This window comes from Triturus cristatus, chromosome 11 (genome assembly GCF_964204655.1).
Source record: "Triturus cristatus chromosome 11, aTriCri1.1, whole genome shotgun sequence".
Taxonomy (NCBI): domain Eukaryota; kingdom Metazoa; phylum Chordata; class Amphibia; order Caudata; family Salamandridae; genus Triturus; species Triturus cristatus.
The window spans coordinates 1114246608-1114274415 of NC_140594.1; the positions used below are offsets into that span (position 1 = coordinate 1114246608).

General features: G+C 45.1%; 1 protein-coding gene across 1 annotated transcript in view; it reads left to right on the forward strand.

Moving 5' to 3' along the window:
* CAPN10 (calpain 10) overlaps window positions 1-27808 on the forward strand; it is a 123660-nt gene that overhangs the window by 18925 nt on the left and 76927 nt on the right. Inside the window, exons 3-5 of the mRNA XM_085635625.1 lie at window positions 11687-11883; window positions 15542-15759; window positions 17573-17714. Coding sequence (XP_085491751.1) covers window positions 11687-11883; window positions 15542-15759; window positions 17573-17714 — 557 coding nt within the window. The remainder of the gene's footprint in view (window positions 1-11686; window positions 11884-15541; window positions 15760-17572; window positions 17715-27808) is intronic.

Below are 27808 nucleotides of genomic sequence, written 5' to 3' on the forward strand. Positions count from 1 at the left end.
ATGGTCATAATGTGTGTTGTACATACGTAATTTTGTAGTGAGCAGAAATGTAACCAGATCTACAATATACAACGGGTTAAACATGCTCAGTGAGGCAGCATTTCAGGAAATATGCGATGCGAGTATGGGCCCAGTTGCTTTCATACAAAGCGATTCGCATATGGATTTTTGTGACGCAGTGATTTTGTTATTCAAGTTATTTAGGGTGTATTATTAGAACATTAATTGAATTGTTCAATGGGTAAGACAGTGAATGTAGGTATTAGTACAGTTCTTCCCAAAGCATGTTCTATTTGGCCACATTTATTTATCCCTGACATACTGTAAATAAAAGTATACCGACTGAGCGCACTACATAAACACTCATGTTCTGCTTTGGACATACCTTTCATTTCTAGAAATTGTTTTTGTTGTGGAATTGTTTTGATTTTTGTTAGTTTAAAAAAGTCAGCATTTTAAGGTTTTTAGATTTTTTTTTTTTTTCTTGTGGAGTGTGAATTTTGTAATAATTTTGGTAGTCATTTAGCAGGTATGGAATTTCCGTCCCTTTTCTCTTGCAATTATCTATAGCGGGGTTGTTCATTGTTCATTCATTGGGTCAGATTCAGGACAGATGTTTAGGATGTACACGTGTAATGTTCTCAAGTTATAAGAATCCAATATGACCTGATATTCAGGAAGGCACTGAGGCCTTTACTCTTCCCAAACTGATATTGAAGTGTTTCATAACCGCTTCCCATCACGTGGAGGGATGATGACTCCAAACAGAAGATGATACCCACCGGAAAGTTGGACAAATCACCTCAAGTATGGTAGGCATAACGAAATGTTCAGCAACCCTCCACTCGCCCTTGCTCCACTCCTTTCTGCTCCAAGCATAATCTCAATGACCGGTTCGTAGTAAAGCAATCTAATCAGCTTCTGTCTTGGTCAAAATGCTATAAAACACTTTACCACACAGACCACTCTTCACACACCTTTTTCCATCTTCACTGTGTTCCTTAAGTACTCCTTAGATGCAGATGTAAGACCAAAGACCTGCGTTCAGGTTCACCAGAGGACCAGCACGCTATTCGTCCTTACATATGCTTTGGGTCCTTGCCCGGGGCATGGGCCTCTTTATCAGTGTAATCACAACACAGTATCATATAATGCAGTTGGATATATTCATCCACAGTTTAATCTGAATGGGAATTATTTAGATAGTCTTTAGTTAACCTGAAAATCTGTTGTGGATCAGCCCACACAGGTAAATCCCTGCATAATGTCCATTTTTCTTTTTAGAGAACGTGTAACAAGATGGTGTGTGTTTGAGTTTAAAACCGGACATTGCTTTTCCTTTTCGCATACATGTTGTCATTCCCCATCCGTACACGTGTTAGCAAAACGATTTAGCAAACTGTAGTATGGAAACTACACTTGTGTTTACAAAAGAAATAGAGTACTGACAGAGAGGGAAAGAAATAGAAAAAAAAAATTCCCCTTGGGTATTGTCTGCGTTTTAGCTGATGAGCAGAGCTGTTTGCAAGCCCCTGATCATGAGGACTTGAGGTGTGGGCAGATCCAAGGGAAGCAAATATTTATTGCTCATTGGTGCGGGTACTTGCAGGACTGAAGACAGCAAAACATGTGGTTGTTCATGAGCAGAGAAATATGTGTTCTGGACCAACCTCTTCCTAGCTGAAGTGACAATAGATACATGGTTAATCCTTAAATGTCTGAAACCTAATATCAGTGACCCTTTGAATGTTTGTGACAACTAAAAGGGAAGCATCATTTTATATAGGGCACAGCACAAACTAGAATATGACTGGGCAGCTAAGTGTCATAATTGCCTCATTAATAAAAGTATTCCTTTTCTCAACTGCACAAGGAAAACTGTAGAAGTAGTTTGCCATGACTCCGGTATAGTTGTTCAAAGTTTCATGAGATTGGGGCTTTTCTTTTTTAATCTTGCAAGACTTCAGTCGTCTTGGAGTTGGGTTGCCCTGTTCTGCAAAGGGACCAGACAGCAGAGGGCCATCTTAAGGTTAGGCTTGCAGTCTGGTCCCTTACAAAGTTATACAAAAATGGCACTTGGCAGTGAAAAAACACAAACACTTACAATGTATACTGTGCTTGTATTACATGAAGAATTGAATGTCTGATGTTTGTGTGCTCTTTTCAGATGTAAATTAGACCCTTACTAGTTATAGTTGAAGCACTCCTCAGGAGGCGGAATGAATGGCCAAATAGCTCCTAGCGCTGGTGAGGGCGAATACTCACGCGGGTTGGAAAGCCCAGTGTGGTAACATTAAGTTGTGCAGGCAACTGTGCTATCAAGACAGATGTAAAAAAGATTTATATAGAAACTTTATAATAAATATATTGCTTTTACCTTCGTTGATGTGGTTCAGAAGATGCAAACGCACCCAAAGATCATGTGTATTTTTACAAACAGAAAAAGAAAACGCATTCATGGACATAAAATATATATATTGGTGTCTTTATGTGTTGGTGATAGAAACTCTGTAGTTATGGTTCAGCTGCACATTCCATGGAACATGCATTTTTAATGGTAATAACTGTTGTTTGATGAATCTGCACAACTTTGCAGTAAAACTGGCTAAGGTTTGGCATGCCAATGTTCGTGCAGATCTGTGCAGAACAAACAAGTTAAGGGTGGGGGGGGGGGGGGGTCAGAACACACAGGAATTTTTGCTCTCCTGTACAGCAACTGATAATAATGTGCTGGATGGTCCATGAAGATTTAAAATGTTAGAGAAAGGGGGCGTGTCCAGGCAAGATGGCCCACAAGACTTTTTAGTGGAGAGATCCCCGGCACTGTGACGCAATCCTGCATTACCCTGCCAGCTCCCTGCTGTTCGAGCCCCTGCCTTGTTGCCTGTACCCCGAACTGACTGGGGTGCAGGTGGACCCCTGCCCAGTTGGTGGGGACAGTGAGATTGGCGGCACAAAGCTGCGGCCTCCGGTGTGCGGAGGAACCGGCAGCGTGGACCATGAGTGACAGGATATAGGCATGTGCTCTTCAGACGTGGGGAACAGCCAAATGATTTGGGAAGGTTCCCAGGCCTGAGACCATATAAAAAACAGAAGAGGCCCTCGTAGGAGCGTTCCGCAGAAGACAGTGGTCGGGCAGCAGCAGCCACTTGTTTTGTTTATGTTTTATGGATTTATAAAGCGCTTAGCTGCTCAGGGGCTTACCAGTGCTGGCGGTAAAATCTGATGCAGAATCTAAACAGAAGTTTAATGGTATTGATTGTAGAGCCAGGTCTTCAGCTTTTTCTGAAAAATTGCTTCTGCTTCCAGAAAACTCCTGTGGCAGAGAATTCTATAGCTTGGGTACCACATGACTGAGCCTGGCAGCGAACCGGTCATTTCAGAGCAAAACAGCCGGCGATGCCCCTGGGATATCTATGCTTGGAGGGGCTCACCCAAACAGTGGGGGAGGCCTAGTCGCGAGGCTACCTGCGGGGCTGAGGCTGGGACAGCACACTGCGGGCTGGAGGTGGGGCCCTTCCCGCCAGTGATCATTGGCAGTAGAGACCAGGAGCCTGGCCGAAGGGATCTGACTCTTGCCCTCCCACGTCCTGTCCTCCTCCCAGACACAAGGAACATGGCGGCTGTAGGCATAGTGAGCGCCCCTGTCGGCACGTTTTCATCTGGGGACTGTAAGGCCCGATTGTAGGTGAGCGGAAGGGTGGACCTGCGTGGTAGAGTGTGGGCCCCACTGGGGGTGGGTCCTAATCCTGTGGACACTCCCCCTGGTGGACTTGAGGGTTGTTGAGATCCGGCTGCGCTTCTGGTGGTGGTACCAGGACCCAGGTAGTGGTCATCAGCCTGGGGCCTCGGAGACTGACTGTCGTGGCCCTCCTGGTTACAGAGGCTGGAGAAAATAGAAGGCAGCATACTTGGATCTGGCTGTGGGGGATTGACTGAGACCCGCTTCCTACCCCCCAACTTCCTGCATTTTTCAGGGGGGATCTGCCTGGGAGCACGCTGCAACAACCATCAGACTGCTAATGCCCTTCGCTTGCCCTGGACACATGAGGCGCTTGGGCTGAAGAGATGGACTCCCTGGCGCTGTCCCAGCAGAGGCCTTGCAACTGGGGAGGTCTCTCGGCACAGCGGATGGATACCCCCTCTTTAGCTGCAAACCTACGTACGTGAGGGGACAACTGGCCATGGCACCTGAGTAGCGTAATTCAGCTTCAGGAGAGCTGGCTACTTACCTGCGTAACAAGGTGCTTGGAAAAGTTTCCCTGGAGCTGCAGCAGTTACGTATGGACCACTTAACGGGGGCCCAGGTGACGAGAGCGGCGCAACCTATGGGATAGCATGTGTCCCCGTTGCCGGGCGTGGAGCCATCCGGCTTGCAAATACTGACCCCAATTGAGGGCTCGAAGCAGGTCTTTGAACAGAAAATGGACACCATTACTGTAAAGGTGAACCTGCTATGCGCCGACCTTCGGGGTGTTTTGAAAGGCTCCTGGGAGACCGAAAACATGATCCAGGCTCTCACGCAAGAAGTGAAAGGCTTGACAGACACTGTAAGCACACTCCTGGAACATGCCGCTTGCTTTGACAAATGCCTGGAGGATGTGAAGGGGAGGTCCAGACGTTGCAGTTTGGAAATCGAGGGTTTCCCGCAGCCAACCGAAGGAGAAAACTCTGAGCTATTCTTCGAACATTAGCTGGTTGGCCTGATGGGTGCAGGGATCCTAGCGATAGAGGGGGCCCTTCGGACACTGACCTGGCACCCCCCACCTGGGGCTCCACCGAGGTCTATTATTGCTAAGGTTCTTCATTATAGGGACTGCAACAGCATCCTCCAATGGGCTAGCAAGAATGGGGACCCCAAGTTTAGGGGAGCACAATATGCATTTTTCTGGACTATATGGGCAAGGTCCAGGCCCAAAGACCATTCTGTCTGGTTGTCAAACCGAAGCTGAGGTTGCTTAGCCTACTCTACATACTGCTGTACCGTAGCCAAGCTGAAGGTTCTGTAGGGGGTCGCTCCTATTACTTTGGATCCCCAGAGGCCTGAGTTTGGCTGGACCAAAGGGAAACCCGTGGGCCTAACTGAGGTCCCGAGAGAAAACTCGCCAGGCCTACAGGTAGACCCAGCAGCTCGGCTGAAACACGGAGATGCCGAATGACAAAGAACACTGATGCGCAGCGTACAGAGGTACAGTCAGACGGCACCCTCGACATAGCCGGAGACTAGGCCCAACTCAACATGATGTTGTCACCCACCCCCGACCTGTGAAGCCATCGGGTCTTAAGACTGCTTGTGGTGATGGTGGGTGATGGGAAGCCTTTTTGGCAGGAAAGGGGGGGGGGGGGCCTCTCCCACCCTGGAATGTATACTGGGCTGCTGACAAGAGGGATGCTGAGAACCAACAAGTGGTAAGCTGTACGGAGTATATTCTAGGACACAGGAATAGACATTAGGTGATACCTGACTCTGCTAAGGGGACACTATAGGGACTGCTAGGATGGTAGGCACCTCCTCACCCAGGAGCGACCCCCCACGGAAGGAGGGTGTCTGGCCCCTCCTGTTTTTGTATCGTTTTTTTTATTGTCCAACCTTTGTTGACTCCCCTTGTGGGTGGGAGTATTTCTATGCTCTATAACTGTTGGGGTGTTTGCATTATATGAGAATGGGGAGACATTAGTTCTGTTTCTGTTAGATGTATATAGGGGGGATGGGGAGCAGTTATTGGTTTGGGCCAAGTTGTGTTTCAGGCAGCAATGTGACCAAGCGATGAGTCTGATCTGTGAGAATGTACAGGAGAGTATGTGTGGTGTCAGCTTAACGGTGACTCGGGGTGCCCCCCAGTGGGAGGGGGCTATGGAGACAAGGAAGCACACACACATTGCAGCGGTGAAGCTCATATCCTGGAATGTCAAAGGCCTACACCATGCGATACCATGTACACACATACCTGAGACGATATGGAGTTGGCATTGCAATGCTTCAGGAGACTCACTTGATATATGAGAAAGCTACGATGCTTAAGAAGAAATGGCGGGGTTAGTTATACTCCTCCACCTATTCAACATATGCAAGTTGCGTATCCATATAGGTAACCATGGGAATACCATTCCACCATAGGCAAACCATAGTAGAAGGGAGACCTGTCCTGCTCAATGGGCTTCTGGATTGCAGTTTACCTCCTGAATGCCTCTGTCTCTAACAAAGGATATTTTTCAGGACTCCGTGATCTCGTTACTCCATACTTGGGTGTCCCTCTGATCTGAGCGGGAGATTTTAATTGTATCTTGAACAGCCAACTTGAGAGGAGGCCCAGGAGAGCATTAGCCAAGCCGGGATGGCAGAAGCATTGACTGACGTCATGGGGCAGGTAGACTGTGTAGATATCTGGCATACTCTCCACCCCACGAACTAAACCAATTACTCCGCAGTACATTAAATATATAGCAGGTTGGCTAGGATACGGGTGTTTCAGGAAATGGGGGACCACATACAAGATAAAGAACACCTAGGGAGATTTCTTTCCAACCATGTGCCAGTGGTTTTTGCGTACACCTCAGCTCACGCCAGGCCGAAATGTGCCTACCTGACGACTTTAGCTCGACTATCAGAGGTGCGGCATTAAGACCAGACCTTTAGAGATGTAATCACAGGCTACTTTTCCCACAACTGGGGCAACGGCACCAACAAGGGCGCTCAAATGGGACTCGCTGAGTGTATTCCTACCGGGGTAATGTCTCACGAAGACTTACGGCGTCACACGCCCACTACAGAAAGACCCCAGGGAGCTGGAGCAGAAACTGACTGCAAAAGAAAGCTTCGGGCACTCCCTCCTTTGAAAAGGAGATGGAGGTGGTGCTGCGCGCCGCTCCATAGGAGATACTACGGCGAATGGCATTTGGACTGGGTTTCTTAAAGTTGATCTCCCTGTAGTACGCGAGACCATCGGCGAGGGTGAGGTTAGGCGGCTACATGTCAGAAGCCTGGCCTATTGAGCACGGCACTAGTTCTAACAGTAGAGACGCTTGTGATCCACACAAGAGCGGGGCTGGGGAGATGGGCCATACAGGTGGGAGTGAGGGAACAACTGATCTCTGTATGTGGACGATGCTGTTGTGTACTTGCAACACCTAGAGATCTTGGTGCCACTGCTTTTGCGGGAGCTACAGGGGTTTGCCGAGGCTTCTGGTGTCCGAGTGAATCAGGAGAAGTCACTGGCATTTCCACTGGCAGTACTAGAGGGGCAACCCCTGGAGGCTTTGCCGCAGGTCGGGCTGTGCTGGGAGCTATATGCGTTGAGATACCTGCGGATTCAAGTTGCACATGAAGTAGAGGAGCAATACTCCCTGAATATGGATAGGGTGCTCGCGGGGCTTGGTTGGATGCCTTCATCAACATTTTTTACCCCACATTTTTTTTAGAACGCATATGCTTTTACAATGCATGACTTTACCAGGCGTTACTCACAACCCTGACTAGGGTTGTGAGGAAGCTATGGCTGGAATTCCCGGCTATGGCTCTAGAGTTCATCCCAGTGGGTGTGCTGTTGGAGGTTGGCCCCTCTAGACATTTAGTGTTCCACAACTACCGGGCCTGAGGGCAGACTGCCCGCAGACCAGTTATAGTGCCCGGGGTAACTGGGAGGCGAAAGTACCACAGCCCCTCACAGATGCAGAGTGGAGCAAGTCCTGCGCCATGGTGAAAAAAGTGCCTTGTAGTGCACGATTCAAGCGGGCCCATTTTTATGACCTCTCCCGTACGTACCTGGCCTCCAGGAGACCAAATTTACCCTTCCCACACAGATGAGTCTTCATGTTGTAAGGGAGGTGGAGCAGGATTCACACATGTTATGGGGCTGTGGCAGACTGACTCAGTATGGGCAGGAGTTTATTAATCATCTGACATGAGTTACTAATATCCAGCTAGAAACCATAATTAAACACTGCATGCTGGGTTTAATCCTATCCCCTAGAGAAGGAAGGGTATGTTATAAGTTTTGTCAAATGGGTCTGTTACTGGTAAAGCACAGAGTTCCTATTTGATGGCTTTACTCCAGCAGACCAACGTTTCTGATATGGTCCAGGGATTTAATGAAATGGTCTTGGGCGGAACTGAGACACATGCGAGAAGTCCGAACAGATGAGCGCATGGAGGATGACTGTCCGGAATTGGATCGTATGATACATGACTTAAGGGGAAGAGCAGATGCTGGATGGGGCACTGACAGTGTTGTCACCAGGAGAGGGAACACAGCCGCACAAGGTGGTGGCCACAGGAGCTGCCCACAATAGCAAACAGTAATCAGAGGCACATAGGGCACTGTTTTGTCTGGGCAGGGACCCGAGTGACTGTGACTGCAATGGCCTGGGAACCCTCCTAATGATAAGATGTGGGGAGCAGAGGCCTTAGATAGCACCTCCAAGAGACAGCTTCAGGGGTCAGTGGTAGGGACAGACGAGACTCTCTCTTTTGAACTATAATGATCCCCTTGTCAGTACTTTGGCGCTGATACGTTCAGATTCACTGACAACACGCTCAGGAGCTTGACATGTTGGTACAGCTGCAAGTTTTTTGTTATAATAATGTAATAGACAGTGTATGTTTCACTGTGATATTTTTTTTCCCTCTGAAAATCTTGATGATTAAAGTATTAACCTCTTCAGCGCGGCGCGGATTTCCGCGCCACGCTGAAGATTCCGTGCGCGGGCGGGGCCATGACGGAACGGTTCCGTCATGCGCACAGCGCAACCGACGTGCATGACGGAACCGTTCCGTCATGCGCGTCGAAGGGGTTAAAGAAAAATATATGTTTGAGATGTGTGATGAGGTTGACCACACACGCAGTTTGATGAAGTTGAATTAAAGGTTTATTGAAGTAAGGCCTGGGAATGTATGATTGAACACCCCAAAAAAGTGTCACGTAACGCAAGACTGAAGTTTATTCAGATGATGGTACTCCATAGGGCATACCTTACCCCTGGGAGGATTCATCGCATGTTCCCAGACTCCCCCCATCACTGTCCCCGCTGTAAGGGAGATGAGGCGGACTTTCTCCATATGCTATGGTCCTGCCCCTGCCTTAGAGACTACTGGGTGGGAGTCCGCTGCACTCTGAGTGAAGTCACACAAATCCCTGTCCCGGACGAAGCACTGCATTGCCTCACAGGCCTCCGCAGACGCACGAAGGTGCAGACGGAACAGTTAAAGTTTTTAGACCTGGCCCTCCTCTTAGCAGTGAGAGCCCTCACCATGCGGTGGAAGTCTCCCAGGGATCCCGCGGTATCCACGTGGCAGGCTGACATGCTTCAGTGGGGTAAGGCAGAGATGCAGCTCTTCGCAGAGAGGAAGTGAGAGGACTGAGGAAGCAGCCCATCTCGATGGACTGGGAGGCTATGCTGCTTAAACTAGAATCACTTGACTTATTAACCCCACAAGATACCCCAACACTTTAGCACACAAGGTTACCATGTGACTTCTCAGCTATAGGTTCCGAGACCCAGACACATGCTTTCTAACCCAAGGACACTTCAGCCCTCCGGGCTTTATACCTTTAGTGTCATATATTTATTAACATGGAAGCCGAAATAAGACTGACCAGGAGTCGGGACTGGGTGGGCTAGGGAGGAGGGGGACATGGTTGAATAGGTTTTTCTTGTTAATTGGAATATAATGGCTTATACTGTCACTTTGTGTACTAGGACTCTAATGTATTAGTATCCACGATATCACTGAAGATCATTGTCCTCTGTTTTCTATATCTCATAGAATGACACATACAGAAGTTGCATGTAACATGTATGATGTACTTTGCTACAAAAACAAAAGACTGCCTCTGTAGGATAAATATTGCATGGTATAACTGTCAAAGTCATCAATAAAGTGTGTTAAAAAAAAAGTTTATTGAAGTACATCAGCATATAAAAAACGTCCCATCCACCACACGAGCTTGTCATCAACTAACAATAGTAGAATACCCTCCACTAAACATCCTTAGAGTACTTTAGAGAACATTCCACGCTACTTAGCATAAACACATACTTTAAGATAAAGACATCATATATCTGGATACCACAATATGTTGGCAGTCTAAACATGGATATAAGCAAACTTTTGAGTTCGGTCAATCGCATTTGACTTTTAATTTATTTTCCCAACATCGTGACATTTTCAAATTCACATGGACATGAGGTTTGTGCTGGGTAGAGCAAAACCACACAAATTGAGTCAATAACCAGTTCTATGACATAAAGAGGATTTAGACAGGTACCCAGAGTAGTGGTAAAAAGAACAAAAAATATTAAAACGCAATTAGTGGATGATAAATGTGCAAAAATTAACGAGCACATGGAAACCATTTAGCATCACAAACTGTCAATTCTCATTTTTACCCATTTCTGTAATTTAGCAAGTTACAGATGGAGCAAAAAAAAATGACTACTCAAAGTAAGATTTAAGGACCGAAAGAGCGGGGGGCCGCATCCAACACCAACTGCACATGGCCATAACCATTGTTTAGTGGTGTTTGCCATTCGTGTGGAAAGAGTGCAGAGCCTGCTCAAAGGCCAGAACCGGTAGCCAACCATGCTGTACATAGCCAAACACCATGCTGTGTGGGGGCTTGGCGTGACCTTGCAGGAGGAAAGTTGGAGACAGTAAACCTTTAAAAACCAAATAAAAAAATTGCAGAAAAAGATTAGTTGTGGCTCAGCATGTGAAAAAGAACCACTGAAATTCAGTTACGATATGCAACTCGCAACCGTGCACCATAACTGATGGTCACACCATATTATTTTCTTAGTAGAACATTTCGGTTTCACATGCCTTGGTGAGGGTGTCCGTTATAGTGTGCATTGTGTTGCATGCAACAATGGTGAATTTGAATGGTTTGTAGCTTTTTCAGTGAATGTGTGACTACTTAAACTATCTACCAGTTTGGGTGCTTGTATTGCACAAAACGCAGTGATGCAAAACCCTATATTTCACTGGGAACGTGTAGTATACATTGTATGTGGTACGTGTGTTATGGTTTGCAGTTGTGGGAGTTCTACATTGCAGCACTAGCCAAATCTTGAGAATTTCGGTTCATTTTCAGATTTAAACCATAACTGTCCTTTAACTGTGTGTGTGTTTGTGTGTGTGTAGTGTGTTGAGAGATACTGATGGTGTTAAATTATTTAATATTTAAAATGTATACATTGAATATTTAAACCGTATAACTTCGGGAAATAGCTGTTATACAAAATATTTATACATATGTATAATCTTAAAACAGATCTAATGCTGTTCTATTTAAAAGAATAGATAGCAGTCAAAAAATATACATATTGGGTAATTAAAACAAAGGAAGATATAAACATTAAATATCAAAACAGGGACAATCTAATTGTGAACTGTGTTATGGTCAATCTAACGTTGTATTCGGTAGATATGATGGAGGTGATGTAATGGTAGAGCGGTTAATGTGGAGGTCTGCGTAATGATCCTCGCTCTCTGGCCATTGGGAGAAAGCTGGTGAAGGACCTGCCTTCCAGTACTTGAAGCCACTTTTCTGATTTGTTGCTGCAGGTGAATGAACCTTTTGGCTCAAACACAAGTAGCCCTTGACACAACTTGGAATGTAAATTGCTTGTGCTAAATGTTACAACAATGTATTGGTTCCTCACCCTTCTTTCTTCTATTTACCTGCAGGTATTTCCACCAGGGCAGCCAAGCTGGGCAGACCCCGAATACACAGGCCGTTTCGCCTGTCGCTTCTGGCAGTTTGGCGAGTGGGTTGAGATTGTCGTTGACGATCGTTTGCCGTGTATCGCTGGCCAACTGTGCTTCTCTCGGTGCCAGCCTGAAGATGTTTTTTGGCTCCCCCTTCTGGAGAAAGCCTATGCTAAGTGCGTGCTCTTGATAAGGCATGCGGGTGAGGGTATTCTGATGTGTGCTGAATTAGTATAAATCTTTGCAGGTGCATGAGGCTTTTTTCTAAGAGGGTTAGAGGAAGGCGTACTCCAGATTGTGGAGAATACAGAATCGAGTAGCAGGGCATTGTAGGATTGAAATGTTAATTAAGAAATGTGTAATAAGGGCTTTTGATTCACTGTTTCAGTTTACTCAACACTTACATGGTAGGTGAAATATTTTAAGTAACGTGTAAAATAGAAATGCAGGCTTCTCTTCCGTGTCATCTTTTGTTGCCACCATCAAAGGTGGAGCCAGCCTTATATTCTTAGGGCAGGTGGCTGGAGACAACTGCTTACGCTGGTGCAAAAAATAAATGAGTGATGATATACATGGGCCTTCCAACAAAGGCATAGAGTCAGAAGGATGAGACACTGTTCAAAAGTGTTGACTTTTCTCAACCACAAAATGCATTGTTGCGTTACCACTTTCCCTTGGACCTCTGCCTCATTTTCGCACCTCAGTTTCTACATCTCTTTCCTTGAACTTACCTCTAGCCTTCTTCTATCTCGATCTAGTTTAATGTCCTTTTCACCCGTCCACCAGTGTCTTCTCATCCCCATCTGCCGTTTTCGGTCTCAAGTATACCTCTCTTCTTCTCTCCCCTTCACCTCTCCCATTTTATCAGCATGTATGCCCACTCCCTTTCAGCTCCATATTTCCCAGTATCTCACTCGCCTCCCTCACATTTTCTAGCTCGTATGTTGCCTTTTTTCGCTTCACATTCGCCTTTGCCTGACTCATTCCCTCAGATACTCCTTTTCCAGGGTTTGCAACTGCGATTGCTTCTGAACTTCAGACCTTGATTTATTTTCCGTCTCGCCTCCAGTTGTCCTTGCATTCTCTCTTCCCATCCCTTCCTCTCTGTCATGTTCTGTTCCTCCACAGATGCTAGATTTTCTTTTTAGTCTCACCATTTCCATTGTTCTTATAACTCCATGCATAAACCTCATTCTTTCAACAGTAAATCTTGTTTACATCTCATCTGTCTCTGCACCATATATCAGCACCTTCATTCCTCACTCCTATTTCATTCATTTTCACAGTTTCTCCCTTACATCTGTCTCTCCCAATGTCCTTATCACTCTCCATTTCCTTTCCTGGTCTGGTTCTCATTCTGATTCGTTTCATGCTTCTTTTTATCCATCTCCCTGTATTATATTTTTCTCTTTTGTTCCTGTAGCCATTATTCTGTCTTCTCGCCTCAGTTCTCACCACGTATCTTAACTTCTCCTACAGACTTGGCCCACCCTTTTTCACTTTATCACCAATGGTGTCTGCCTTGGTTCATTTTCTCCAAACCAAACTGTATTTTGCTATGTGCCTCCTATAGTTTCTTTTTATTTATGGCACACCTCCCTTTCATTTTCTTTCCCATTCACGTTTGCTAGGTTTTAAATATTTTTTGTGTGCTTCATATTTTGTACCCTTACAAATGTTGTTACTTTCACTTTCTTTATCACTACATTTCCATTCTGTTATTTTTCCCTTGTTTTTCCTTCCTATTTGTGTTTTCTTTCGCTCTCTCTCCCTCTTGCTGCAGTTCTTTTATTTTGCAGTTTTAATATTCCTTAACATTTTTCATGTTTACTGTCGTCCCATTTATATTTTTCATTTTTTTTCTCCTTTTCATTTTTCAGTCAGTATTTTCTTTGTCATTTCTTTCCCTCGCCCTTTATATCCTTTCACTTCTGTTTTCTGTCTTTTCTTTTTCTTTCATTTTTCATTCCATATTTCTTATTGTAACACCATCTCCCTCACCCTTATTTTCCTTTGCTGTTTTTGTCATTCCTCCAATTGCAGTAGGTAATAGTTGAAAGTGGTGAGGCTGCCGGGTGAAAGTAAATTCCAAGTACACATTTTAGCAGTTAAAATACTGATATCTGCTCTAACAGAAATGCATTTATTCAAGCATGCAGTCTCTTACTGTCTTTTGCACCACCAAACACACACTCGCCGGCATGCACATAGCATGTAACAGCTCTTTGTACTTACCCGTTGCTGCCTTGTGGTCTACTTTGGACCCGTGCTGTCAGTCAAACCGAGGCCTTGGAATGTTTTAGAGGGCTTGTCAGGCTGTACATAAACAAACTGTGGCTGACAACATTGACTTGGTCTCCTTGCAGCCCAAGACATGCACAGTTTGTGTATGCTTTTCCTACTGCCACTACATTCCTTTTTAAACTAAACATGAAAACACAAAGAAGTTACCACACAACTAATTTGGAAATCGGTCAGTTTTAACCACAGAATAACAGATAGCGACTGTGGTCATGCATTGGTTTGAGCAAAGAGTAATCTGAACTGAGACTTTCTCCCTTACAGGTTTTTTAAGATCTGCACATGTTTGGTGGTTTCTTGCCTTCAAATTTGTCTTGTGCCATTCACAAAGAACCATGCTTTCTGCAAATGACTTTAATTGATAGCGCCTAAGTGTAACCCAGCCTGCATTCGCAGCTAGGCATTCAGTGTTTAAGCAGCAATATAGCCCCTATCTTCCTCCCGAGCATGGTAAGATTAGAAGAGCATCATCTGAGACTTGTTAAGGCTGTGAAATCTAGGCCAATTTTATGATAGCCAAGTTTAAAACACAGCCTCACTTTTGCATTTTGTGTTTTCTCTGATGTCTAGAAACCCCTGCTTGTTAACCGTAATTGGGGACACTAATATAGAATAAAGTCTTCTAGTTAGACAATTCACACCACACCCATACTTGGCATCTTTCATCTAGGGAATATCGTAAGTTAAAATGTAGGCACCAAGGAATCTGGACTGTTTAGGGGTCGGGGTTGCATGGTCCATGGTTGGAAAGAGGCCAAAGATAATCTTTGTCATAATGATATCCGAATGAATAGACTGCTCTTGCTCCCTTGTTGGGCACTGAGAGCAAACATTAGGTGTTCCTCGTTGAGCTCTGCCCAGTGACATTATGGCTTTGAATGGAACAGTTGCTTCAGCATGCTCAGCTGTCACACATTTCGTCTCTTTGGAAGACGTGCAAATGATGTATTTGACTAAGCTGTATTTTTTAAGCAGAGATACACTCTAGTCGATAAATGAGTTTGAAGAAGATTAATAAAGGTTGAGAAGTCCCTGTCTATGTGTAACATGCATTGGAATTTCTGCCCCTTGAGCCGGTCAAACTCATTCCTAGAATTTCTTGGATTTGAACAGTGAAGTGGAGCATAATGGCCCAGGAAAGTGTCTATTGCATAATAATACTCTCAGACTTACAGGCTTACTTGAAGAATTCAGGAAAAAGCAGGAACACTACAAAAGTACGTAAAACCTACTCATAGCTACATTTATGTCAATCAGGTTCACACTCTTCTAACATAGTATTGATGAAAGGGGTTCGTAACCTATGGTGATCATTCTTTGGTGAACGTGAATATGCTGTGAAGACCCTCAAACAGCAGAGGTGCACTCTGCAAGTAGAAACACATTGAGTAGGATTTGCATATCCACATGTTTCATGCGTCCGCGTCACTAAAAGATGCTGAGATGAACAATAAAAAGTATGTTTGTGGCTTCACAATCTCTTCTGTTGATGTGGCGTGCCATCTGTCAAGCCTTTCTGTATCATCCCTCTAGGTTACACGGGTCGTACGACCTGCTGTGGGCGGGACAGGTGGCAGATGCCTTGGTGGATTTGACAGGAGGTGTTGCTGAGAGATGGAGCCTGGGTGATCCCACCAGAAGCAAAGTCGCAATGGGCAGCAGTGACTTCTCAGGGAAGGATACATTTAGTAGACTGATGGATCTCAAGGATCGCTCGCTCATAAGCTGCTCCATTCTCAGCTCAAGGGAAGGTAAGGACGTTTAACGATTCCTATGTTGCAAAGAACACTTAAATGGTATCATGTATGACTTCAAAAATGTTCTCAGTCTACAATGAATTCCTCTTATCTTCCGCAACACTATGTAACATCCCTCCTCAGTTTTCCTGCACTGCTTTGGATACTTTTCCACTAACCCCCCAAGCTGATCCACTCGGGCTAATATTTTGATTTAAGAGGCTGAGACGTGCAGGTCATTTGGACTTTGGCATGTATGCATTCTGTAATGTATGGACAGAATGTACAACTTGCAGTACATGTTAAAAGCTATCGATACAGTTAGGTGGCCGTATTTGGGCTGTAGTGCACCGCAAGCTAGACTTAAAGGACACTTTGGCAAATCATATTTACTTTTATGTTTTTTTTCAGAGCCATTCTTGAAATCCCATGCCCTTATTACAAAACCTTCATCTCAAGCTCTGTGCTGTAGCCAAAGTTTAACCTTTTGCCGTCTGACATTAGATGTGTTGGGTTATCATGTGTAAATAACTTATCATACCTCTCCTGCTGCTACTACTTCTACCAATATGTTATAGCCTAAGTATTACATTTATGTGTAATCAGCCTAGGTCCTCCTAGCTGCTCAGCCAGTGTGAGAGTTGGTTATGGAATGTTGGTGTGACTGTGATGCGTGGAATGCCTGGTGCCTGGGTGGATGTGTGGATGACAGATGGAGATGGGCTGAGCAGCTAGGCAGGCTGCTCCTGGTGGGGCTGGTGTATGGCTGGTACATGGCTAGTACCTGACTAGAGCAGGCTGGACTAAGATTAATACCCTGACTTGAATCTAATACGAAGACTTGAAATTACGCTACAAGGCTACTAGTGTCTCTATGCAGTGTACAACACAATACTTCTTCAATATTGCTCACACAGTACCCTTTAGCTCTCCTGCCATCACCTGGGCCTCTAATAATTTGATGTTGCCTCATCCGTCTGTATTAATCATTACACTGACCCTGTGTCATCACTGCTTTATGACCTTTCCCTCATCACTAATGTCTAACCCAAATCCTATGCCGTAACAATATTTTTGGGCATTAACTTAGCATTAATTACATTTCTAACTAATTTAAAATGAAGAGGACCATTTTAATAACCAGATGACTAACGTTAGCCCTTTTCTATGTGAAAAAGTTAATTATAACTATTTAATTATGCAAATTTCAAATGAATGTTTTTGTAGCTAACTCGAACAGTACAGTTGCCAATCAACACACTTTGTTATTTTTAATTCATGACATTGATGTAAATCAGATTAATTTCACTCTACCTTATCAATGGTACGTCGTAAATTCTGTGAAGTAAATTATTAAAAAACTTTTTAGACAATTGGTTACATTTCCCTTAGTAATATCCCTAATTTTAAACATGACAAAATTTAATTTCACAAAGTGACATGCAAGTCTAATAAAGTGACTGAAATTACTTTTGATTTAATTTACAATATCAAGGAGTACTCTTACCCATACTTAATCCATAACCTCCTTACCATAAGCATAATGCCACAAATGACAATTTTTTTATTTATTTAAATTTAATTGATTATAATTTCATGTTTGTGTGGTTTTTTTTTTTAATGTACAGTACAATTACCATAATACTAATCCTAACTCTGAACCCGCCAATTGGAAGTGTTATATATGTCATAGAAGAAGTGACCGTGGTCAGAACAGGTTATCGTGTTGTCATGGTGTAGTGCCGATATGAGTAGTTCCCCCTACCTACTGTAGTGTTCCTCCCAAGATTGCTGAAGTATGAGTAACAAAGCTTTCATTACTGCACAGGCGCCAGTGAGCTGGGAGAGTTCCATGCCTTTGTCGTCATAGATATCCGGGACCTGGGCAAAGTTGCTGGGGAAGAGATTGTGCTGCTTCGAATACGGAACCCATGGGGTAGGCGCTGCTGGAACGGCACATGGCGAGAAGGGCAAGTATCCTTAGCTTACTAAAGCTAGTAGCTGAAATCCTCCGAGTGCCTAGGAGACAGAGTAAAGTGATTACATGTTAAATTTGAAGATGGACAGTTGTTTTAAGTCCTGTTTAGAAAATAAGTGACCTGTACCATTTATTTGTTTTATTTGCAGAACAGGACATTCAACCAGGGGGTCATCTTAGAGCTAGTGCAACAGCATAGTCTCAGAAATGCAAAGTTAAGCATAAAGAATACTGAGATCAGCAGAACGGGAATTCCATCAACCTGGGCTGTTTTTGCAGGGAACAGACGCAGAATGGAAGATTGTTCCTCTGCTTGGGATATAGTGAGAGAGACCTTGTTTCTCCGAGCGGTAACGAATAGCCTAAGGGATTTGAAAATGTGGGAGAGACTCCACTTTTTAGTGGGCATCTGTAGATGGAGAACAAAGACCTGATTAATTCATGCCATAATAGGCTGTCAGAATCCTTTCAGAGGGCCACTGGGCAAGCAGGGGCTGGGTCCAGCCGTGGGGGTTGAGGCATTTTACTCCTGATGACCCGGGGCCCTATTTACTATGGATTCTCAGCAGCTGGCCAAGTACCCCTTCTGCACTTGACTCTCAGGGTCAGCATGGTCCGAGCAGTCCAAGTCTCCTTGAGTGAGTGAGGGCGGGTGGTTACAGGGAAATGGACTGAACAGTTTCATCTAATGATCCAGAAACAAGGCAAAACAGATGTAGTCACTTGATGTATGCATGGTAGATGGTTTTGGTCTGTGGCTGCCTGTCAAGGACTGGCCACATTGAATATCTCTCATTTCCTTCATTGTTGCCTGAAAAAAGGGCATCTCCTCCCAGTAGCCACAGTGCTACCAACCACTTTTACATACATGTGAACTGTGTCTTGTGTCTTCTTAAGAGGGTCCCATTTAGGAAAAAAAGGCTATTTCTTGACTGAAGATGAACAGATGTATAACAGTTGGGAAGCACAACACCAAAACTACCTTGAGACAGATTGGAAAGAGTCTAGCATAATTGTTTAGACTGAACAATGCAGTAGGGAAAAATAGTTGCAGAATGAAGCAGCAAGAATTAGGGACAGGAAACATCTAAGGTGGCCGATGAATGCAATGAAAAAATACGGAAACTGAACGTGCTGCATAGCCTGCTTCCCACTTCAAAGCTTATAGAACTATATAATACCACTGTGTAGTTATAGTTGTGACCTAGCTGCCTTAGGAAATTGATTTTTTTGTTTTAATTCAACTTTGACATTGTTTAATGAATCTTCACAAAAGTTCCCATAAAAAGTTTATCCGCCTCAGCTCTTTCCTGTAGTTTTGGGGCAATCTGGCAAGTGAGGGCTGAGGAAAAGAGAGGAGGCTCAAAACACAATTTGCCCCTTCAGTTAACATAGGATTTTTTCACGGTGCTGCAGCTGAACAATACTGCACCAAATTTGGCAAAAACCTAGATCTTACCCATAAAGTGTACTCTTTTGGGTGTAAATCTGCCTCCTTGGAGGTACAGGTCGACGCTGCAGATTGGCTGCACCCTAGTGCTGTTCCGTCGCCCGGAACCGAAATCCGACCAAAAGGAGCATTTTTGGCCACAATAGCTATCAAAATGCTATAAATATTAACATCGGAAGATACCAGGGTATACGATTACGATGTGGGAAAACGCGCTGTGACCACTGAAAAATTCGAGAGAAATACCCGCAGCTCCGGACAATCAAGCCGGGACAAGATGGCAGCGAGCGCAGCCGCCTAATTCGAAACTGCGCTGTGAACTTCGTTCGTCTGCTGAGTCAACTACATGGGTATCAGTGCTGGCACTAGCCGCTGAAGACACCGGATTATGCCACCGATAATATGCACCCTGCATACAAGATAAGTTGCCCGAATTGAAGTGTGGAAACTGAGCGCACTATCCTACATACGGCTGCGCAACCAGAGCATATTGAATGACCTGTGCGTGGGCGTGATAATTGCACATTGCTGTACGCTTGACTGAGGTTAAGATATCTGTAAATCGTGGCTCCAAATAGAGAGCGCAACTGTACTTACTACCGAGACATGGTCACGTAACCATGGATGCCTGACCCTAAAATGGCGGCTCCTTGTAACATATTACCTCGAATTCAACAGCGAGATGCCACTCATTTTCCTGACAACTGCCTGTTGTTTTGAAAATCAGGCCACAACTCGAATGGGTGCGGGGCAACCTCTGCAGACCCCCTTCCACCACCCGTGGAGAGCAATGGTGAGATCTTGTGTCCTTTTTAAGAACTATAGGGAGTCTGGCTCTTCCTTCCCTGTTAACCTCTGTCATTCTCGGCACACTCACGGTGTGGAAAAGGGTCCCTGGATGCCCAACCCCAACATGGCTGACAGTGGTGACTTTTTCCCCCCCCTTGCTGATCTTTTACTTTTACTTACAAAACCCTGCCAGGACTGTGCCTGACCTCAAGTGGACGTCTGGAATTCTCTCGGACCATGGCCCTCCCCCACCCCTCCCCACCCGCACTATTCTGACATTCCCCTGAGTACACTTGACCCCTACTCGGACAGCGGAGTTCGAGCATTTTGGCCGACGCCCGGTGGAGCTGCTCTGTTCAGCTTATGAGGAGATCGGCCTTGGTTCATCCCCTGACCGTCACCTGCCCCGCCGGACATTATACACAGTTTCTCCCCTTCTCCCTGTCTCGCCCTCGCCTCCTCTGCGGATTTCTGCCGTTCTGCCTTTTCCTTGTCTCCTTTCTTTCCATCTTTCTGACCGATGCCCGTTGGAGCCTCCTAGATAGCTATAGGGGAGACTGGCTTTGGATTTCCTCCCTGGCTGTCACCTACCCTTCCGGTCTTTGGGCCGACTTTCCCCTTATCTCTTATTCCATCTTCCCCCTCGTCCACCCCCTTCTCACTCCCCCTCTCCTCCTTCCCTCTCTACTTGTCTCGCTCTGAGTACACATGATCTCTACCCTGACAGTGGAGTCCGAGCATTTTGTCCGACGCCCGGTGGAGCTGCTCTGTTCAGCTAATGAGGAGATCAGCCTTGGTTCATCCCCGGACTGTCACCTGCCCAGCCGGACCTTGGGAACAGTTTCTCCCCGTCTAGCCCACGCCCCCTCATCGTATTTCTGCCACTCTTCTTTCTCCTCATCGCCTTTCTTTCCATCTTTCGGACCGATGCCTGTTAGAGCTTCCTAGAGAGCTATTGGGGAGACTGGCTTTGGATTATCTCCCTGGCCGTCACCTACCCACTCGGTCTTTGGGCTGACTTTCCCTTCATCTCTTTTCCGTCTTCCCCCTCGTCCTATCCCTTCTCACTCCACCTCTCCCCTTTCCCTCTCTATTTGTCTCTCCTGTTAATGTGTCTCATATATTTGATGTAACGTGGCATTGTTATCATTGTTGTAACATTGACCTTATGTAAAGCGCTCTGATACCTACGGGTCTAGCCAGCGCTATATAAAACTGTTTAAATAAGTAGTTTTTGAGAAATTAAGATTCAAAATGTATAGATATCTGGATGACTTCATTCGTGTTAAGCACGTGGGAGCCCAGTGGATATGCAACTTTGAGGGCTTTTTTCTTTATCTTACCAGCTGCCTCACTCCCGCAGAAGCATAAGGTATGATTGGCTGGCTGCAACCTCAATAACAATTATGTGGTGCTCATTACAGTACTCGTGGACTTGGCCTCTGTGTCAATAAAATAAGTTAAAAGGGTGTATGGTAGGGTAGTGGTACATTGACCATCTGGACCATGTGGGGTTGTGCCGGAAGGACCCCCCCTGCCACCAATCCACCAGCCAACTGCATGCCACACACAGCCAAAGGCCATTGGAGTTGGCCATATGGCCTGGCCACAGATAATGGGCGGCAGGGGGATGCAAAAGTTCAGTATGGTAATAAAATCTTACTTCACTTTAAAAAAAAATTACCCTAGAAATGTATTGAAAAACAAAGGGTAAAGTGAGGTCAGGTGAAAATATTAGTTAAAACAGAACATTTTAAACTACAAAAAAGACTGAAATTCACCTATTATAGTTAACTCAAGTAACTATAACTTGAGCACTCGCGTTGCACTGGTATGACCTCACATATTACAACAGTTGTAACATGTTCTATGACATCACTGATGACATCTGAAATATAATTGATGACATTACTGTGAATGGGGGTGCTCAAGCCCTTTCCAATAACAATGTTAAGCAACAACAGAAGAGGAGAAAAGGGTGATGGAGAATATAGAGAAAAATATAACAAAAGTTGAAATAGAATCACTTAATTTTAAAATATCTAAAGTTACTGTGCAATGTGACCACCCTCAGATTTAGTTGCATTTGTCCCGTGACCTATCTCACTCTCAACATCATTAGTGGTTACCTCAGTACCACTAAAGCTATCTTTTACCTCCGGCGCAGGAAACTGGGATTTTGTTGCAGTATCTCCCCCCTCTACTTTTTGCCTGGTATGTGAATCACCTTTAACTGAAGTATATGTTATGTTAATGTTAATTGCGATTTGTAAAGTGCGTAATAACGGCAGGTTTCTAAGCGTATACTGGGTTCCTGTTTACTAGGTTCTCAGTACCAGTGTCCTTTCCCTAAAAATGTTCAGTTGCTTCCCCCCCAATTGGAAATACCTTTAGCACAGTGTCAGTCCTTAGTAAATGGTACCCCTGGTATCTAGCACCTGAGGTACTAAAGAGGGTCTCAAAGGTCAGCAGCACTAATTGTGCCACCCTAAGAATCCCTCACCAAGCACATGCAGGGCTGCTATCGCAGGCTGCGTGTCTTGGTGGAGACAAAAGTGAAATGTCACCTTTCCCTGTGTGCCATATCCCCTACCACTGCATATATTATTTGCAAGTCGTCCCTACAGCAGGCCTAACAGCCCCAAGGCAAGGTGCTGAATATTACATGGGAGGGCAGATATGCCCCTGTACTGGTCAGTCCTATTCCTGCCAGTGCAAATGGACAGGGAAGCCTTTTTAAAACATGTGCTGGACACTGGTGAAAACGTGTTCCCCAGCTACATGATGGCTTCACTGAAAATAGGGATGTTTGGTATCAAACATCCCGTATTGGTAAACCCACACGGATGTCAGTGTTGTATTTACCAAGACATGCACCCAGAGGGCACCTTAGAGGTGCCTCCTGAAAACCTACCAGCCTCTGGTGTCCTTGCTGACTGGTTTCTGCCAGCCTGCCACCGAGACGCTGTTCTAACCTCCTAGGGTGAGAGCCTTTTGCTCTCAGGAGACCCCTCCCACAGGATGACCTGCTAATTAGCCTTCGTTGGGCAGCAAGCCTCAAAGGGCTGCCGCCTTTAACATGCCTTTAAAATGCAAATCTGGCTCCCCCTCACAGGAAAGGAAGCTGACCCCTTTGTCCAGGGCCCTCTTGGCACCTGGACCAAAAAGATTATCTAGTCAGGTTGTGTGCCACCTCCAGGCTAGTACCACCCCTAAAGTAGGCTGCTGTGAGGTGGACACAATTTTTCAGAAGTAGCCATCTTTGTGATGGCATACTTAAGAATTCTGGGATAGGATCATGCCCACTTCCCACAGAAAGTGGTCAGATAGGGGGCATAGTGCCCCCAATGATCAGTTGCCCATTGGCTTCTACCCTACACTCCCCTAACGCCCCTAAATTCTGTATTTAGGGGAGCCCCTGGCACCAGAGGCAGATCCTGACGGCCTAAGAAGAGAGAGGGCACCGAAGAGCCCCAAAAGCAAAGAGGAGAGAAGCAGCAGACCTTGTATCAACCCTGCCGTCCTGTCTGCATGCCTCATCGAAAACAGTGCCAAAGTTGACTCTTCCTGCAGCTGTTAACTTCAGAAACCTGGTAGAACTCCCTGCCTTCGAAAAAGTCTCAAGACCTCCCATGAACAGTGGACCTGTTCTGAAGAAACTCCAAAAGAGAAGATTCTGTGGCCTCCTGAACCGCCAAAAGCCAGCACCTGAAGTCACCACTGCACCCGTCTCCTCCGGCCCAAGTTGAAGTGGTCCACCGGTGTCAACAAGGTCCCACAGATCATGAGTCCATCGTGGTTTCACCGAACCTGGACTCCTCAACGTCATCTGCAGCCTCTGCACACAGGCCGCCTCAACCACATCTGCTCAGATAAGGAAAAACCCGACGCCTAAGGACACCTGTCGCCCCTGGGCCTTGGAGAAGGGGACCAAAAATGGCCCCCTATCACCAAGATTTGCAAGCCTTGGAACCCCCTTGCTGGTTCAGCCCGACTGGCCTCCTGGCCAAAACCTGCAGCCTCTTTCCGCAGTGACCAAACTCCATTGTAATAGATTGGCCTCCAGACGCTGTTTTGCACCCTCCATTTGGCTGCCCTGTGCCGCTGGTGTTGTACAGCTGGTGCTGCCTTGGTCTTTGCCCACAACTCACCTCAACTCCTGGAGATTGATCTGGTAAGTCGCTGTACTATACCTGTTTGTACAACTTGTTCTTCCTTCCAAAGGATAACATTACAGAATTCAGAAATTGCACTGTTTACACTTCCTAAAGTGAAAATAATTTATATTTTAAAACATACTTATCTGAACAATTTTTCTCTGATGCCTAAACATATATAACGATACTTGCTATTTTTATAAATTGATGTGGATCTCCTTTTCTCGTTTGTGTCATTTATTGCTCATTGTGTGTATTTGCCAATGTCTTGCACTCCTCTGTATTAAGCCTACTACCCTCTAATTGAGCACTTTGGGATTGCATAGCAAGCCCCTGTCTACTCATAAAGGAACCCCTCGACTATTTACACAGTATATAAACTTTTTGATATATCGCATAAAGAGCCAGCTTCCTACATCAGGCATCCACTCTCATTGCAGCATTCATTCTCATTCCCAATCTAGTTTCAGAAATATCATTCTGACACTTATTTGCATGCAATTCTACAATTGCTCTACTCATACCCTCTTGATCAGAATATAAGAATAATTTAGTAAGATGCTGTACCTTCTTGTCACTCGGTTTAAGCAAATTAGAGTACACCTTAGCAGTTGTGAAAAGGAAGTGAAAACTTACTACCACTCTTTCTACCATCCTTTACACAGACCAGTGGTCTGACATGAACCTTTCTTGACGCCACATATACTGTCATAGTATGTCTCATACTGATCTTGAGCTGCTTTAATATCCTATTTCACAACTTCGGGAGACCAATACTTTCATCCACAAGTAGACATCCAAGCTCAGTTGTGTTTGGTAAAAGGCTTCCTTCCTTTCAAACTTTTGCTCTTTTCCACCTCCCAGTCTCTTGTTTCCTAAAGCCATATCCACTACACCCATTAGAACGTTATTATAATGTTCTACAGGACTGCTGCCTGCTGGATAGTAAGGAAAAGTACATTTGTATTTATACCATACTGTAAAAACGATTTTCTATCATACTAGACTTGAACTGAGTACTATTTCAACTAAAATAGATTTCAGTAGTCCTTCCCTTTGGAAATCGTCATCTAAATACTGTGTCTGAGTTAGCTTTCCTAACTACACAAACTTTAGGCCATTTAGAAAATAAATCTAGCAAGAATATATTTAGGACCTTCTTTACCATCGAGAATAGGGCCTAACACAGCAACTCCTAAAGCCTACTAACCGATTTACCTAGCTGCAAGCAGTGTGGCTTCAAGCACCCCCAGTCTCCAATGGGTTAAAGGGGGCCTGATCTTCAAATTTGACCTCTGCACCCAGCCGCTCCTGTGCAGCTGGTGGTGCAGTGTTTGTGCTTACATGAACCTTGCCCTCTGCTGACCCTTCAACCCTAAGACTGGATTTGTAAGTGGCTTACTTACCGGTAAAACGGCACTGTTGTTTTTCTCCATAGGTTAACATAGCAAAGACTGTAAATTGCACTTACCTTTTTGCGAAGATCTTAATATTAAAATAAATCTTGAGCAAAGCTTATTTTTATAAAATTGGTGTGGATCTCTTTTTAGAGTCCTGTGTCATTTATTAGTCATTGTGTGCACAACAAATGTCTTCCACTCCTCTGTTAGGCCTAAAGTTGCTCAACCACACTATCACAAGTAGAGCACTTTGCGCTTGCATTGAGCTGGGGGAATGCCTGGATTCTGTGCATGGTATAACCACCCAGTGGTATACCATATACAGAGCAGCTTCCTACAGTCTGGCACCTCCAAATTGGAAGGACAGGAAGGGGAGGTAGCCCCAGTCGTAAAAAAAAGAAAAATCGCCCCACCACATCCAAGAGAATTAGCAGACCCCATTCTACCTTCATCACACAGATGATTATGAGGTAGACACCCCTGGAGATCCAGACAGTGAACCAGTCAGGACGCCTCCCTGGATGAGACTGTAGCATATTGTGGGGTCAGCCAAAGAGCAGCGTAATACCACAAGCTAGCATGCATACCATCCCTGAGAAAAACTACTTCCTAGTGGATACACTATCTAAGTCAAAATGCTTGAGGCAGTTTCTGCCTGTGTTAAAAAGGACGATCAAGTCTGCTACTGACACCTTTAAGGAGCCTGTTGGGACCAGGGTGGTTACTCCTAGAGTGGAGAGAAAGTTCAGACTTAAGGGGCAGAGTCCTGTTGGCGCACACCACCGGTAAACAGGCTGCTGCTCAGACTGCAGGTGAGGCCCCCCCCAGCATGATATAGAGTAAAAGGATAAAAGCTGCAGGCAAGGTTTGCGGTGGGTACCACCACCCATTGATGTTTTGTTAATTCCGCTGGTCTTTTCTCACGGTCCGAAAGTGCCAAATTGAAGGAAATTAAGTGTTTGGAACAGACCTCCCTGAGCAATTTAGGAAAAGGGGAGAGGGAAAATCCTATCCAAGGGCAATATCATCTGCAGTGCCACCATACGATGTGCATTGAATGCTGCCGATACAGCGGGGTAGAGGGGTAAACACACTCCTTATTTTACGCCATCACTCATAGCTTTGTCTTTCCGGCTCTAAGCCAGAGGATCAACAACAGATAAATTAATTTACTATTGATGGCAAGCATCTCTTCAACCCCAAGTACATGAGATGCTAAAAAAGAAAAAAAAAAAGACACTGAAATAGCCAAGAGCATGGGGGCTCTACTAACACCATCCACCAAAAGCTCCTTTTCATAGACAGCAGTATGGGGGGATGAAGGCTGCTTCTACTTAGCAACCCCAGTCATACCAAAGCAGTCCTACCATCAACAAGGAGGCAGGGGTTACACTTCAGGGTCACACCAGGGTAAAAACTCCAACAAGGGGAGAGGCAGAGGTACTCTCACCAAGATAGCCTCTTCCTGAAAGTTAGCAAGACTCATCAACATATACCTCATTACACTTTCTCCTTGCAGCTATTGCTGCATAGATGCAAATTAAGGAAGATTATTCATGGTCCAGAATTCCATCATGGTAGGCCTTTAAAAAGTTCTCTCTCCCAGAGTTCTGCGTGCCCCTCTCAGGAACCTCAATATAGTACTGACAAGACTCATGGGTACACCATTTTAGCCATTACATTCCTGTCATTTGAAATACATCTCCTGGAAAGTAGCTTTCCTAATAGCTATCACCTCGCTATTGTGTATAAGTAAGCTACAGGATTTCACCTTGCAAGAACCTTTCATCCAAGTTCATGCAGTTAGGGCTGTCCTTACTGACCCTAAATATTGTCCCAAGTGAGTCTCCCCTTTTCACTTCAACCAAACAATGGAGCTATCCGTAGTTTTTCAACTTGACACAATAGCACAAAGGGACAAGCTTATCCTCGATGTTAAAAGGGCTCTACTGTACTACATTGACAGAATCTTTTCGCAAAACTCAACAGCTCTTTGTTGCTTTGGCTAAACCTCATAAACGTCATCCCTATTGTAGGGAATATGATTGACAGACGATCCGACCTATCGCATCATAATGCAGCAGTCGGACAGCTCTGCTGGATGTCAGTCGTGTGGGTCCGACCGCAATCCTAATGAGGCCCTTTGTTTCATACATCTGCACCATCCACTGATCAGCCACCACTCTGGGGAACACTACTTTACAGCCTATGTGGAGAATGTGTATCTACAGCCACACAGGCTATGAACAGGAAACTATGGAAGGGGAGGATGGTGGTGGAGGAAGAGGTG